This window comes from Nerophis lumbriciformis, linkage group LG04 (assembly GCF_033978685.3).
Source record: "Nerophis lumbriciformis linkage group LG04, RoL_Nlum_v2.1, whole genome shotgun sequence".
NCBI classification, from domain to species: Eukaryota; Metazoa; Chordata; class Actinopteri; order Syngnathiformes; family Syngnathidae; genus Nerophis; species Nerophis lumbriciformis.
Window position 1 is genome coordinate 61,098,331 of NC_084551.2, and position 17,244 is coordinate 61,115,574.

General features: G+C 40.1%; 1 protein-coding gene across 1 annotated transcript in view; it reads right to left on the reverse strand.

Moving 5' to 3' along the window:
• The window catches only part of myom3 (myomesin 3), a 235,039-nt gene that overhangs the window by 51,462 nt on the left and 166,333 nt on the right, over positions 1-17,244 (reverse strand). The window contains exons 21-23 of the mRNA XM_061958714.2: positions 13,311-13,425; positions 8,490-8,646; positions 3,739-3,845 (exon numbers count right to left, since the gene is read on the reverse strand). Coding sequence (XP_061814698.2) covers positions 3,739-3,845; positions 8,490-8,646; positions 13,311-13,425 — 379 coding nt within the window. The remainder of the gene's footprint in view (positions 1-3,738; positions 3,846-8,489; positions 8,647-13,310; positions 13,426-17,244) is intronic.

The following is a 17,244-nucleotide window of genomic DNA, read 5'->3' on the forward strand; positions in this document are numbered from 1 at the left end:
TATATACACACACATATATATATACAGTATATAATTTATATTTATTTATTTTGCCGTTTTTGTTTACATGTTAAAGGTGTTTTAATGAATATACATGCATGTTTAACATATAGATTCCTTTCTTTCATGAAGACAAGAATATAAGTTGGTGCATTACCTGATTCTGATGACTTGCATTGATTGTAATCAGACAGTAGTGCTGATAGCGTCCACGTTTTCAAATGGAGGAGAAAAAAAGTTCCTCCTTTCTGTCTAATACCACATGAAAGTGGTTGGTTTTTGGCACCTTATTTGTCCAGCTTCCATATTCGTTTTTATACACTTTACAAGAAATACATTGGCGGCAAACTACGTAGCTTGCTAGCTTGTTTGCGCTGGCTTTCGGAGACTCTTGTTTTGAAAGCGCAGGCGCGATGGAGCGGCACTTTTATTGTGAAGACAGGAACTGTGCAGTCAGTCTTTAGGCTTTTGACAGGATGTACGTTTGAAATAAAAAAGGGTCTTTTTTCCTTCACACTTTTGATTGATTGATTGAAACTTTTATTAGTAGATTGCACAGTACAGTATATATTCCGTACAATTGACCACTAAATGGTAACACCCGAATAAGTTTTTCAACTTGTTTAAGTCAGGTCATGTGACCGCCTGGCTCTGTTTGATTGGTCCAACGTCACCAGTGACTGCATCTGATTGGTGGAACGGAGTGAAACGTCACCAGTAAGGCAGGCACTATGAAGGTCTGTCTGACAGACCAAAACAAACAAAGCGTGCATTAACAGATCGATAAAAATTAGTAGCGAGTAGCGAGCTGAATGTAGATAAAAGTAGCGGAGTAAAAGTAGCGTTTCTTCTCTATAAATATACTCAAGTAAAAGTAAAAGTATGTTGCATTAAAACTACTCTTAGAAGTACAATTTATCCCAAAAGTTTCTCAAGTAGATGTAACGGAGTAAATGTAGCGCGTTACTACCCACCTCTGCTCATGGATGATCGGTATCGGAATCGGCATCATAAATCCCTGATCGGAACATCCCTGCACTTAACCCTGGGCTTCTTCTACACTTTTCTATGGAACTTTTAAAGGAACATTAATGTTATTTTGAACACTTATCAGTTAAAAAACTGCAAGGATCTTTGTAATATTTATTGTCAAAAAATAATAACTTCAATAACAAATGTATATTATAAGTTGTATTTTCTGTATGCCCCAGAACTACCACAGGAACAAAAAAAATAAATGTAGGAAGTTAACTTACATGTTGAAAACAGGGCTGTTTTCAACAGTTAATTTATTGTTGAGGTAATTAACGCAGCACATGATGGCGAGACACACCTCTACGTTAATCGTCATGTTCTGCAACAATTTGCTTTCAGCATGTAGGATCAGTGCAGTCTTAGGTAATACATCATCAGTTTATACGACGCAGGTGGCTACAAAAAAGGTAGCAGTGCAGAAAAGTAATTAGGCTAGAAAAGCACTAGGACAGTGAAAAGCCATCCTTCCAATAGTCAAATATTCCTGAATCCAGATGTGTCAGCCCAAACATGGCAGCTCTTGTCCTTTTTACAATTGTGACCTTTGCTGGACGCCTAATTGAAATCCGTCCTTAACTTTTTGAGCCGTCTATAGCGGAACATCAACACACACACACACACACACACACACACACACACACACACACACACACACACACACACAGAGTGAAGCCTCTTGTCAGTCATCAACTGTGTTGGTCTCTGTGGGTGGAGGCGGAGCCGCTTGCGCACACACGCGCACCCACGCACACGCACACGCACACACACACACCCACACACACACACACACACACACACACACACACACACACACACACACACACACACACACACACACACACACACACACACACACACACACACACACACAGAGTGAAGCCTCTTGTCAGTCATCAACTGTGTTGGTCTCTGTGGGTGGAGGCGGAGCCGCTTGCGCACACACACACCCACACACACACACACACACAGAGAGTGAACCCTCTTGTCTGTTATCAACTGTCTTGGTCTCTGTGAGTGGAGGCAGAGCCGCTTGCGCGCGCGAGCACACACACACACACACACACACACACACACACACACACACACACACACACACACACACACACACACACACACACACACACACACAACACAAACACAGAGTGAACCCTCTTGTCAGTCATCACCTGTCTTGGTCTTAAATCTCTGTGGGTGGAGGCGGAGCCACTTGCGCACGCACGCACACACACACACACACACACACACACACACACACACACACACACACACACACACACACACACACACACACACACACACACACACACACACACACATAGAGTAAACCCTCTTGCCTGTCATCAACTGTCTTGGTCTCTGTGGGTGGAGGCGGAGCTGCTTGCGCACACACACACACACACACACACACACACACACACACACACACACACATAGAGTGAACCCTCTTGCCTGTCATCAACTGTCTTGGTCTCTGTGGGTGGAAGCGGAGCTGCTTGCGCACATACACACACACACACACACACACACACACACACACACACACACACACACACACACACACACACACACATAGAGTGAACCCTCTTGTCAGTCATCAACTGTCTTTGTGGGTGGAGGCGGAGCCGCTTGCGCACACACACACACACACACACACACACACACAAACACACACACGCACACACAGACACACACACACACACACAGAGTGAAGCCTCTTGTCAGTCATCAACTGTCTTGGTCTCTGTGGGTGGAGGCGGAGCCGCTTGCGCACGCACTCACACACACACACACACACACACACACACACACACACACACACACACACACACACACACACACACACACACACACACACACACACACACACACACACACACACAGAGTGAACTTTCTTGTCAGTCATCCACTGTCTTGGTCTCTGTGGGTGGAGGCGGAGCTGCTCGCGCACACACACACACACACACACACACACACACACACACACACACACACACACACACACACACACACACACACACACAAGTTGAGGCTGGTAATGTAAAGGTAAGGTAACATAGTAGAGATGATACCTGTCACTCCAGTCTATAGTCTGATTATTGCAGAGACACACAAGAGACAGACATGTTATATTATGGGATGTAGTATTGTTTTTGTTTTTGTTTTTTTTACTTAATTTGTACTTTAATTTCATTAGGGCTGTTAATAAAAATACAATATGTTAAATATATACAATGGTGTCCTGTCATTTATTTTTCGGTTAACACAATTGGCACAGTTCATAGTTGTGAGCGGTGATTAATCAGAATTAATTCATTCCAAAATTGTGATTGATCTACATAAATCATTTATTTGAAAGCTCTAGTTTCTTTATTTTTCTCAAGCTGCCGCACCTCCCTTGAAGTCTTTCTGCCTAATTTCGTTGATTAATTCTGGGCCTGACTGTGGAAAAATTAATTTCCACTAAGTAAAAATGATGTTTTGTAAATCAAATATTTTCAAAACAAGAGCCTAAAATATGTGTTCTAACATAATAAGAGCCCTGTAGACATGATAGAACACCCCCAATGATGATCAAATATAGTAATGTTGCCTAAGGCTGAGTTGACATTTTATCTTATTTAACCATCATTTCTAATTTAGGCCCAAAATACATCAAATAAACAGTAACAATGCCTTTCCTGGTTGTTGGTATTTCCACATTACCTTCAGCGGTGAGGACGTAGCTTGACGACTGGCTGGGGTCGTCGCTCATCTCCACGGTGTAAAGACCCAGGTCCTCCTCAGAGGCGTCGCTGAATGTGAGAACTGACCTGATGGAGACGTTGAAAGGTAAACACGTTGTGTCATGAGTGCAATTACAGCTGCTTGTAACCGCTGCTGCCACAGAGTTATGCAAACCAACATTATTGTCACTTTTCAAGAAAACATTTACCCTCCTTTTTTTGGCCTATTGAGGAGGAAATATGTTTATGGCCGCAGCTGTGCAGGATGGGAGATCTTTTGCGTTTGTTCAAACAAACACAAGAAGGCATTTAAAGGGGAATTGCACATTTTTTTTGGAATTGTGTATATTAGTTTACTTTAGTTCAGGGGTCTCAGACGCGAGACGTTATTTTGCGGCCCACACCTTAATATGAACATTTAATGTTAGTGCGGCCCGCGAGTTTTATATGAATGGCGCTTGACAGCGTCATACTTACCAACCCTCCCGATTTTTCCGGGAGACTCCCGAATTTCAGGCATACTTGCCAACCTTGAGACCTCCGATTTCGGGAGGTGGGGGGTGGGGGCTGGGGGGCGTGGTCGGAGTGGGGCGGGGGCATAGTTGGGGGCGTGGCTAAGAGGGGAGGAGTATATTTACAGCTAGAATTCACTGAAAGTCAAGTATTTCATATATATATATATATATATATATATATATATATATATATATATATATATATATATATATATACCGTATTTTCCGCACCATAAGCCGCCCTGGGTTATAAGCCGCGCCTTCAATGAACGGCATATTTCAAAACTTTGTCCACCTATAAGCCGCCCCGTGTTATAAGCCGCATCTAACTGCGCTAAAGTAATGTCAAAAAAACAGTCAGATAGGTCAGTCAAACTTTAATAATATATTAAAAACCAGCGTGATGTGGGCGCGCATGGAGTCGTATATCAACATGGACGGAGCTGCGTGAAAAAAGCCACCCGGCCTCTTCGCGTAAACTTACCTTAACCACTCGCTCATCTTTTCTTCATCCATCCATCCCTTCGAGTTAGCTTTTATGATGACGCCGGCTGGAAAGGTCTCTTTTGGCAAGGTCTTCCTTTTGAATATCACCATGGGTGGAAGTTTCTGGCCATTAGCATGGCAAGCTAGAACCACAGTGAAGGATGACTTCTCATTCCCTGTGGTGCGAATATTCACCGTACGTGCTCCCGTTGTATCCACAGTGCGGTTCACAGGAATATCAAAAGTCAGTGGAACCTCGTCCATGTTGATAATGTTCTCTGGCCGGATCTTTTTTTCAGCTATCTTGTTTTTACAATATGCACGGAAAGTAGCCAGCTTTTCTTGAAAGTCTTTAGGCAGTTGCTGTGAAATAGTAGTCCGTGTGCGGATGGAGAGATTGCGTCTTTTCATGAACCGGAAACCTGTCGCTTAGTAGGAGCCATTTTGTGGTCTTTACAGATGTAAACACACAAAGGAAATGAAACGTAATATCCGCGCGCTTCTTCCTCTTCTACGCGGGCGGGTGGTTGCTTACAGTAGAAGAAGAAGCGCTTCCTGTTCTATGGGGGCGGGTGCTTACCTTGGCGGTTGCTTGCGTAGAAGAAGAAGCACTTCCTCTTCTACGGGGAAAAAAGATGGCGGCTGTTTACCGTAGTTGCGAGACCGAAACTTTATGAAAATGAATCTTAATATTAATCCATATATAAAGCGCACCGGGTTATAAGCCGCACTGTCAGCTTTTGAGTAAATTTGTGGTTTTTAGGTGCGGCTAATAGTGCGGAAAATACGGTACATATATATATATATATATATATATATATATATATATATATATATATATATATATATATATATGTATATAAGAAATACTTGACTTTCAGTGAATTCTAGCTATATATATATTTATTTTATTATATATATATATATATATATATATATATATAAAAGAAATACTTTAATTTCAGTGTTCATTTATTTACACATATACACACACATAACACTCATCTACTCATTGTTGAGTTAAGAGTTGAATTGTCCATCCTTGTTCTATTCTCTGTCACTATTTTTCTAACCATGCTGAACACCCTTTCACAGGTACCCAGAAAGGTTTCGAGTACCACCAAAAAAACTGAATGTCTCAAGACAGTATAAAAATATGTGTTAAAGGTGTACAAATACTGTTTGTATAATAAGCATGTTATTGTTTACAAATGAGGGTTTAGAGTTCAGTACTAAAAAAAAAGAAAAAAAGAATGTTGCTTAAGTACAGTTTTTTAATTGAGCTGCTGCATTTTTTGGTTGGGTTGTTTATTTATTTTGAGTATTTCTAAAAGTGGAGGAATGTAATAGAGTGATCTATGTTTGTCTGTTGCCATCTCCTGGTGAATGTTGGCTATAGCGTACTGGGGTTACTTTTTGGTTGGCCAACGATTTACGTGGTGTTGCGCACCTGACGTCAAGTGTGTGAGTCTGTTCTGAAGTCTACAGTAAAGAGACGTACTTCATCACCTCGCTTGGTTATTGCCTCCAACTCAATATATTACAACAACATTGCTGTTTACGGCAGACGAACTGCTTTACGGTAGAATAAAACATGACTGCTGTTGTTGTGTGTTGTTGCCACCACGCTGGGAGGCCGATAATGAAACTGCCTAACAATAAACCCACATAAGAAACCAAGAACTCGCCCTCGATCATTCTACAGTTATAACGTGATTGAGCAGGCACGCTGTTTATATTGTGGGAAAGCGGAGGTGAATACAGGCTGTTGACACGTCACTCGGGTCCGCGTGGAGCTGGAGGGGGCGTGGCTTCCAGCTCCGCCTGAATTTCGGGAGATTTTCGGGAGAAAATTAGTCCCGGGAGGTTTTCGGGAGAGGCGCTGAATTTCGGGAGTCTCCCGGAAAATCCGGGAGGGTTGGCAAGTATGATTTCAGGGCAACTATTCTCTCGAATGTCTGCTGATTTTCACCCAAGCAACAATATTAAGGGCGTGCCGTGATGTCACTGCCTTTAGCGCCCTCTACGGCATGTACAAACAGCGTGCCAGCCCAGTCACATGTTGTATTTGGCTTCTATATACACACGTAAGTGACTGCAAGACATACTTGATCAACAGCCATACAGGTCACACAGAGGGTGGCCGTATAAACAACTTTAACACTGTTACAAATGTGCGCCACACTGTGAACCCACACCAAACAAGAATGACAAACACATTTCGGGAGAACATCCGCACCGTAACACAACAGAACAAATACCCAGAACCCTAACTCTTCCGGTCTACAATATACACCCCCGCTACCACCAAACCCCGCCCCTCCCCACACATCAACCCCCCAAAAAAGCGCCTTATTGCAAGTAAACTTGCCAAGGGACACGTAAGCAAATATTAACATTGCTGTATGTATACTTTTGACCCTCACATTTTCAGTAGAGCCATAATAAATTCATAAAAGAAGCAAACTTCATGAATGTTTTTTTATGACCAACAAGTATGTGCTCCAATCACAAAAAAATAAGAGTTGTAGAAATCAATCAATCAATCAATGTTTACTTATATAGCCCTAAATCACGAGTGTCTCAAAGGGCTGCACAAGCCACAACGACATCCTGTGCTCAGATCCCACATCAGGGCAAGGAAAAACTCAACCCAATGGGACAGTGCAATGGATGTCGAGTGGATCTAACATAATAGTGAGAGTCCAGTCCATAGTGGATCTAACATAATAGTGTGAGAGTCCAGTCCATAGTGGATCTAACATAATAGTGAGAGAGTCCAGTCCATAGTGGATCTAACATAATAGTGAGAGAGTCCAGTCCATAGTGGATCTAACATAACATTGTGAGAGTCCAGTCCATAGTGGATCTAACATAATATTGTGAGAGTCTAGTCCATAGTGGATCTAACATAATATTGAGAGAGTCCAGTCCATAGTGGATCTAACATAATAGTGAGAGTCCAGTCCATAGTGGATCTAACATAATAGTGTGAGAGTCCAGTCCATAGTGGATCTAACATAATAGTGAGAGTCCAGTCCATAGTGGATCTAACATAATAGTGAGAGTCCAGTCCATAGTGGATCTAATATAATAGTGAGAGAGTCCAGTCCATAGTGGATTTAACATAATAGTGAGAGAGTCCAGTCCATAGTGGATCTAACATATTAGTGTGAGAGTCCAGTCCATAGTGGATCTAACATAATAGTGAGAGTCCAGTCCATAGTGGATCTAACATAATAGTGAGAGTCCAGTCCATAGTGGATCCAACATAATAGTGAGAGTCCAGTCAATAGTGGATCTAACATAATAGTGTGAGAGCCCAGTCCATAGTGGATCTAACATAATAGTGAGAGAGTCCAGTCCATAGTGGATCTAACATAATAGTGAGAGAGTCCAGTCCATTGTAGGGCCAGCAGGAGACCATCCCGAGTGGAAATGATTGTAAACTCAAGACAGCCATGACATGATGTTCTTTACAAGTGTATGTAAACTTTTGACCAGGACTGTATGTCATCCAAAAGAACTCGGGATTGACCAGTGTGTTTTACTCCCTGAGAGGAAGACTGGTCGTGCTCAACATAGGCAAAATTCCAAAAAAGTGCAGTTCCCCTTTAAGTGTGTGAAAAGGTCACCAGCTTGGAATAGGAGTTGAAGGCTTCCAGAAAGTGACAGAAATTCACCTGGCCACTGTCTGACCCTCTCAAAGAGCATCAACTGGACTTCCTACCTGCCATTCTTGCTCTCTGCCTGAGCTCTGGAGGCGTCCACGGGCTCCGTGTAGTTCTTGTTCCACAGACACTCGCTCTCGTCGGCCACTTCGTCACACTCGTACCCCAGGTAGACGAAGCCGTCGTCGTCCACGCCGACCTCAATGTTCTTTGTGTCTGAGCACGACAAGAGGAGGTTTTTAATCTTTCAATCCCAGAGTTATTGGGCCAATTACAACACAAATCTAATTACAAAAAAAAAGGCCTTGCAGAACCCAAAACAGTCGATATCTGCAGAAAACAGAGCTGTGTTAATGTCAGCTCGTACCACTGGGAACTGGGAAAGCCATGCAGCGTTGTCTGCATGTGGCTGTTGGCGAGGGTAAGGAGACCCATTCTATCCTTGAGGAACTGAGGGAGGCAATAAAAGGAAGAGTTGCAGCAAAGTAATTACTGTGGATAATTGATAAGTTTCCCCCTCAAAATACAACGGTGGTAAACATCATGCATTATTATATTATTCACATGTGAATAATACTGTATAATAGACTGTATTTATACTATTCACATGTGAATAATGCTGTATAATAGACTGTATTTATATTATTCACATGTGAATAATGCTGTATAATAGACTGTATTTATATTATTCACATGTGAATAATGCTGTATAAGAGACTATTTATGTTATTCACATGTGAATAATGCTTTATAATAGACTGTATTTATAGTATTCACATGTGAATAATGCTTTATAATAGACTGTATTTATAGTATTCACATGTGAATAATGCTGTATAATAGACTAGTTATGTTATTCACATGTGAATAATGCTGTGTAATAGACTGTATTTATATTATTCACATGTGAATAATGCTGTATAATAGACTGTATTTATATTATTCACATGTGAATAATGCTGTATAATAGACTGTTTTTATACTATTCACATGTGAATAATGCTGTATAATAGACTAGTTATGTTATTCACATGTGAATAATGCTGTGTAATAGACTGTATTTATATTATTCACATGTGAATAATGCTGTATAATGGACTGTATTTATATTATTCACATGTGAATAATGCTGTATAATAGACTGTATTTATATTATTCACATGTGAATAATGCTGTATAATAGACTGTATTTATATTATTCACATGTGAATAATGCTGTATAATAGACTGTATTTATATTATTCACATGTGAATAATGCTGTATAATAGACTGTATTTATATTATTCACATGTGAATAATGCTGTATAATAGACTGTATTTATATTATTCACATGTGAATAATGCTGTATAATAGACTGTATTTATATTATTCACATGTGAATAATGCTGTATAATAGACTGTATTTATATTATTCACATGTGAATAATGTTGTATAATGGACTGTATTTATGTTATTCACATGTGATAAATGCTGTATAATAGACTGTATTTATATTATTCACATGTGAATAATGCTGTATAATAGACTGTATTTATATTATTCACATGTGAATAATGCTGTATAATAGACTATTTATGTTATTCACATGTGAATAATGCTGTATAATAGACTGTATTTATATTATTCACATGTGAATAATGCTGTATAATAGACTGTATTTATATTATTCACATGTGAATAATGCTGTATAATAGACTGTATTTATATTATTCACATGTGAATAATGCTGTATAATAGACTGTATGTATGTTATTCACATGTGAATAATGCTGTATAATAGACTGTATTTATACTATTCACATGTGAATAATGCTGTATAATAGACTAGTTATGTTATTCACATGTGAATAATGCTGTATAATAGACTGTATTTATATTATTCACATGTGAATAATGCTGTATAATGGACTGTATTTATATTATTCACATGTGAATAATGCTGTATAATAGACTGTATTTATACTATTCACATGTGAATAATGCTGTATAATAGACTGTTTTTATACTATTCACATGTGAATAATGCTGTATAATAGACTATTTATGTTATTCACATGTGAACAATGCTGTATAATAGACTGTATTTATATTATTCACATGTGAATAATGCTGTATAATAGACTGTATTTATATTATTCACATGTGAATAATGCTGTATAATAGACTGTATTTATATTACTCACATGTGAATAATGCTGTATAATAGACTGTATTTATATTATTCACATGTGAATAGTGCTGTATAATAGACTGTATTTATATTATTCACATGTAAAAAATAGTGTTTATTGTCTATTGTGAGCAAACTGTGGTGCTGAATTTCCCCCTGGGATCAATAAAGTACTTTCTATTCTATTCTAATCATAGTAGTACTGCAGGAACTGTGAAATCTTTGCTGCATTGAATGCATCAGCGAAGAGAACGAGGGTCTCCTGTCCTATCTGCGTGTTTTTTGATCCAAGAGGAGACAAAGCCATTCCGCAAAGTGGAGATTGTGGAGTACAACACTGCAGTATCCTTTTATATACATTTATTTTATCCAAAAGGAGACTGTGGGCAACAATAAAAGTGAGCATGGCAGGGTAGAAATAGTAACGTGGCAGCAAATCTACAGCATCCAAAAGTTAAGACGGGGTAAGTTAAAGTAAGCATGTGAGTTTGTTTTTGTCATTTCTAGCTGTGTATCCTCAAACAGTGCAGTGCTGTCACCTACAGTATATGGTATCTGCTTGGAACCTTGAGCAGGCACTACCGGGTACTACAGAACCCAAAAACCAGTGAAGTTGTCACGTTGTGTAAATGGTAAATAAAAAGAGAATACAATGATTTGCAAATCCTTTTCAACTTATATTTAATTGAATAGACTGCAAAGACAAGATAGTTAACGTTCCAACTGGTAAACTTTGTTATTTTTTGCAAATATTAGCTCATTTGGAATTTGATGCCTGCAACATGTTTCAAAAAAGCTGGCACAAGTGGCAAAAAAGAGTGAGAAAGTTGAGGAATGTTCATCAAAGACTTATTTAGAACATCCCACAGGTGAACAGGCTAATTGGGAACAGGTGGGTGCCATGATTGGGTATAAAAGCAGCTTCCATGAAATGCTCAGTCGTTCACAAACAAGGATGGGGTGAGGGTCACCACTTTGTCAACAAATGCCTGAGCAAATTGTTTAAGAACAACATTTCTCAACCAGCTATTGCAAGGAATTTAGGGATTTCACCATCTACGGTCTGTAATATCATCAAAAGGTTCAGAGAATGTGGAGAAATCACTGCATGTAAGCCATGATATTACAGACCTTCGATTCCTCAGGCGGTACTGCATCAAAAAGCGACGTCAGTGTGTAAAGGATATCACCACATGGGCTCAGGGACACTTCAGAAAACCACTGTCAGTAACTACAGTTGGTCGCGACCTCTGTAAGTGCAAGTTAAAACTCTACTATGCAAAACCAAAGTCATTTATCAACAACACCCAGAAACGCCGCCGGCTTGGCTGGGCCCGGGCTCATCTTAAGATGGACTGATGCAGAGTCCACATTTCAAATTTATTTTTGGAAACTGTGGACGTCGTGTCCTCCAGACCAAAGAGGAAAAGAACCATCCGGATTGTTATAGGCGCAAAGTGTAAAAGGCAGCATGTGTGATGGTATGGGGGTGTATTAGTGCCCAAAGCATGGGTAACTTACACATCTGTGAAGGCACCATTAATGCTGAAAGGTACATACAGGTTTTGGAGCAACATATGTTGCCATCTAAGGAACATTATCATGGACGCCCCTGCTTATTTCAGCAAGACAATGCCAAGCCACGTGTTACAACAGCATGGCTTGGTAGTAAAAGTAAAAGAGTGCGGGTGCTAGACTGGCCTACCTGTAGTCCAGACCTGTCTCCCATTAAAAATGTGTGGTGCATTATGAAGCCTAAAATACGACAACGAAGACCCCCCGGACTGTTGAACAACTTAAGCTGTTGTTGCGTCGACCAGTTCTTCCTCCCAGGAAATCTAAATTACTGGTCAATCCCAAGTTCTTTCGATGACATATATGCTGAGTAAGAAGGATCACCAAGACAGAATAGGAATATTATCAAGTTTTACTGAAAATTTCAGGAGATCAGCTTAACCAATACATTCATATCGGCTACTCTAGTTGATCTAACATTGAAAACAGGAACAGACAACTTCTTGAATACGCAAACAGCCCCCACCCTCTCCAGAAAGGAGTACAGGCTCATTGTTCTACTGCAGATAAGATATAAGGGAGTACTCCAACTCCTACATTCCAAGTCTTCAAGGTAACACACACAGTTTACTTGCGGACATAAAATGAAAAAATAGAAAGAGTACAAATGGAAAAACACTAGCTAGTTTAAACATGACTATGAATAAAGAAATAACTCTTAAACATATATATGCATTCTCCACACTGTACATCAAGCAAGAATGGAAAATAATTCCACAAAATGTGTCTCCACAGTTCCCAAACGTTTACTGAGTGTTGTTAAAAGGAAGGGCTATGTAACACAGTGGTAAAAATGCCTTTTTTGCAATGTGTTGCTGCCATTGAATTCTAAGTTAATGATTATTTGCAAAATAAATCAAGTTTCTCAGTGTGAACATGAAATATCTTGTCTTTGCAGTCTATTCAATTGAATATAAGTTGAAAAGGATTTGCAAAACATCGTTTTCTGTTTTTATTGAACATTTACACAACGTGACAACTTCACTGCTTTTGGGGTTTTGTATTTCAAGAACCTCGCAGTGGCTGCACGACAGGATTGCGAGTTTGTCACGTATTCTGTATTCCGGCTCATCCATCATGTCTTCAAATACTTTCTTTTGATATATTGTGAACAAATATCTATTATGCTGACCTGGTGCCGTCTGGGCCGTGACAGCCTCAGAAGGGAGGGAAGGGCGTCCCGTTCCTGCCTGGTTGGCAGCCGCCACACGCAGGCGGTAGGTCTGACCCGCCTGAAGACCCGAAACCTGCGTGTCATAATAAACGGATCAAACATTTAGCATTCAAAGGATATGCTCAATATCAGCGGTGTCCAAACCTTTTCCATTGAGTGCCTGCGGAGGCAATTTTGATATTTTTTCCATTTTCAAAAGCAATACACAATATAGTGTATATTGTAACCCTTAGGGCTTCCCTCAATTTTGGTGTATGTTGAAGGTCCCGGGGTCTCAGTCATTAAAAGGTTAAAAATAACTTATATATTAGTATAAATATTTTTTACTTTCAATGCTTAAATATCTATAGATCGAATTCAGAATTGATGTTTTATGACCTTTTTGTCAAAACCCTCTTTACTTATTAGGAAAAAGTGTCAGGTTCAAACACTGATGACATCTATTAAACAAGACAAGAAGCAACAAATTAAACAGAAACAGAATTTAATTTGGCTCAATTGAAGAGAAACGTCTGGCCTGTACTTTTGTAGAGCCTCCCAACACGCTCTGACGAAAGATTGTACGCCTCCTCTCTTATTTGGACTTTCCCTGATTACATGGCAACAGCTGTTTCTAAGGGAGGGGGGGGGGGGGGGTCGTAAACAGCCATCGCCTTTGATTAAAACAGTTCAAAACCCTCTTTACTTATTAAGAAAGAGTGTCAGGTTCTAACACTGATGACATCTATTAAACAAGACAAGAAGCAACAAATTAAACAGAGACAGAATTCAATTTGGCTCAATTGAGGAGAAACGTCTGGGCTGTACTCTTGCACAGTCTCCCAACACGCTCTGACGAAAGATTGTACGCCTCCTCTCTTATTTGGACTTTCCCTGATTACATGGCAACAGCTGTTTCTAAAGGAGGGGGGGTCGTAAACAGCCATCGCCTTTGATTAAAACAGTTCAAAACCCTCTTTACTTATTAGGAAAGAGTGTCAGGTTCAAACACTGATGACATCTATTAAACAAGACAAGAAGCAACAAATTAAACAGAGACAGAATTTAATTTGGCTCAATTGAGGAGAAACGTCTGGGCTGTACTCTTGCACAGTCTCCTAACACGCTCTGACGAAAGATTGTACGCCTCCTCTCTTATTTGGACTTTCCCTGATTACATGGCAACAGCTGTTTCTAAGGGAGGGGGGGTCGTAAACAGCCATCGCCTTCATTAAAACAGTTCAAAACCCTCTTTACTTATTAGGAAAGAGTGTCAGGTTCTAACACTGATGACATCTATTAAACAAGACAAGAAGCAACAAATTAAACAGAGACAGAATTCAATTTGGCTCAATTGAGGAGAAACGTCTGGGCTGTAATCTTGTACAGTCTCCCAACACGCTCTGACGAAAGATTGTCCGCCTCCGCTTTTATTTGGACTTTCCCTGATTACATGGCAACAGCTGTTTCTAAGGGAGGGGGGGTCGTAAACAGCCAACGTCTTTGATTAAAACAGTTCAAAACCCTCTTTACTTATTAAGAAAGAGTGTCAGGTTCTAACACTGATGACATCTATTAAACGAGACTAGAAGCAACAAATTAAACAGAGACAGAATTTAATTTGGCTCAATTGAGGAGAAACGTCTGGCCTGTACTCTTGTACAGTCTCCCAACACGCTCTGACGAAAGATTGTACGCCTCCTCTCTTATTTGGACTTTCCCTGATTACATGGCAACAGCTGTTTCTAAGGGAGGGGGGGTCGTAAACAGCCATCGCCTTTGATTAAAACAGTTCAAAACCCTCTTTACTTATTAGGAAAGAGTGTCAGGTTCAAACACTGATGACATCTATTAAACAAGACAAGAAGCAACAAATTAAACAGAAACAGAATTTAATTTGGCTCAATTGAAGAGAAACGTCTGGACTGTACTTTTGTAGAGCCTCCCAACACGCTCTGACGAAAGATTGTACGCCTCCTCTCTTATTTGGACTTTCCCTGATTACATGGCAACAGCTGTTTCTAAGGGAGGGGGGGTCGTAAACAGCCATCGTCTTTGATTAAAACAGTTCAAAACCCTCTTTACTTATTAGGAAAGAGTGTCAGGTTCTAACACTGATGACATCTATTAAACAAGACAAGAAGCAACAAATTAAACAGAGACAGAATTTAATTTGGCTCAATTGAGGAGAAACGTCTGGCCTGTACTCTTGTCCAGTCTCCCAACACGCTCTGACGAAAGATTGTACGCCTCCTCTCTTATTTGGACTTTCCCTGATTACATGGCAACAGCTGTTTCTAAGGGAGGGGGGGTCGTAAACAGCCATCGCCTTTGATTAAAACAGTTCAAAACCCTCTTTACTTATTAGGAAAGAGTGTCAGGTTCAAACACTGATGACATCTATTAAACAAGACAAGAAGCAACAAATTAAACAGAAACAGAATTTAATTTGGCTCAATTGAAGAGAAACGTCTGGCCTGTACTTTTGTAGAGCCTCCCAACACGCTCTGACGAAAGATTGTACGCCTCCTCTCTTATTTGGACTTTCCTTGATTACATGGCAACAGCTGTTTCTAAGGGAGGGGGGGTCGTAAACAGCCATCGTCTTTGATTAAAACAGTTCAAAACCCTCTTTACTTATTAGGAAAGAGTGTCAGGTTCTAACACTGATGACATCTATTAAACAAGACAAGAAGCAACAAATTAAACAGAGACAGAATTCAATTTGGCTCAATTGAGGAGAAACGTCTGGCCTGTACTTTTGTAGAGCCTCCCAACACGCTCTGACGAAAGATTGTACGCCTCCTCTCTTATTTGGACTTTCCCTGATTACATGGCAACAGCTGTTTCTAAAGGAGGGGGGGTCGTAAACAGCCATCGCCTTTGATTAAAACAGTTCAAAACCCTCTTTACTTATTAGGAAAGAGTGTCAGGTTCTAACACTGATGACATCTATTAAACAAGACAAGAAGCAACAAATTAAACAGAGACAGAATTCAATTTGGCTCAATTGAGGAGAAACGTCTGGGCTATACTCTTGTACAGTCTCCCAACACGCTCTGACGAAAGATTGTACGCCTCCTCTCTTATTTGGACTTTCCTTGATTACATGGCAACAGCTGTTTCTAAGGGAGGGGGGGTCGTAAACAGCCATCGTCTTTGATTAAAACAGTTCAAAACCCTCTTTACTTATTAGGAAAGAGTGTCAGGTTCTAACACTGATGACATCTATTAAACAAGACAAGAAGCAACAAATTAAACAGAGACAGAATTCAATTTGGCTCAATTGAGGAGAAACGTCTGGGCTGTACTCTTGCACAGTCTCCCAACACGCTCTGACGAAAGATTGTACGCCTCCTCTCTTATTTGGACTTTCCCTGATTACATGGCAACAGCTGTTTCTAAGGGAGGGGGGGTCGTAAACAGCCATCGCCTTCATTAAAACAGTTCAAAACCCTCTTTACTTATTAGGAAAGAGTGTCAGGTTCTAACACTGATGACATCTATTAAACAAGACAAGAAGCAACAAATTAAACAGAGACAGAATTCAATTTGGCTCAATTGAGGAGAAACGTCTGGGCTGTACTCTTGTACAGTCTCCCAACTTGCTCTGACGAAAGATTGTACGCCTCCTCTCTTATTTGGACTTTCCCTGATTACATGGCAACAGCTGTTTCTAAGGGAGGGGGGGTCATAAACAGCCATCGCCTTTGATTAAAACAGTTCAAAACCCTCTTTACTTATTAGGAAAGAGTGTCAGGTTCTAACACTGATGACATCTATTAAACAAGACAAGAAGCAACAAATTAAACAGAGACAGAATTTAATTTGGCTCAATTGAGGAGAAACGTCTGGCCTATACTCTTGTACAGTCTCTCAACACGCTCTGACGAAAGATTGTACGCCTCCTCTC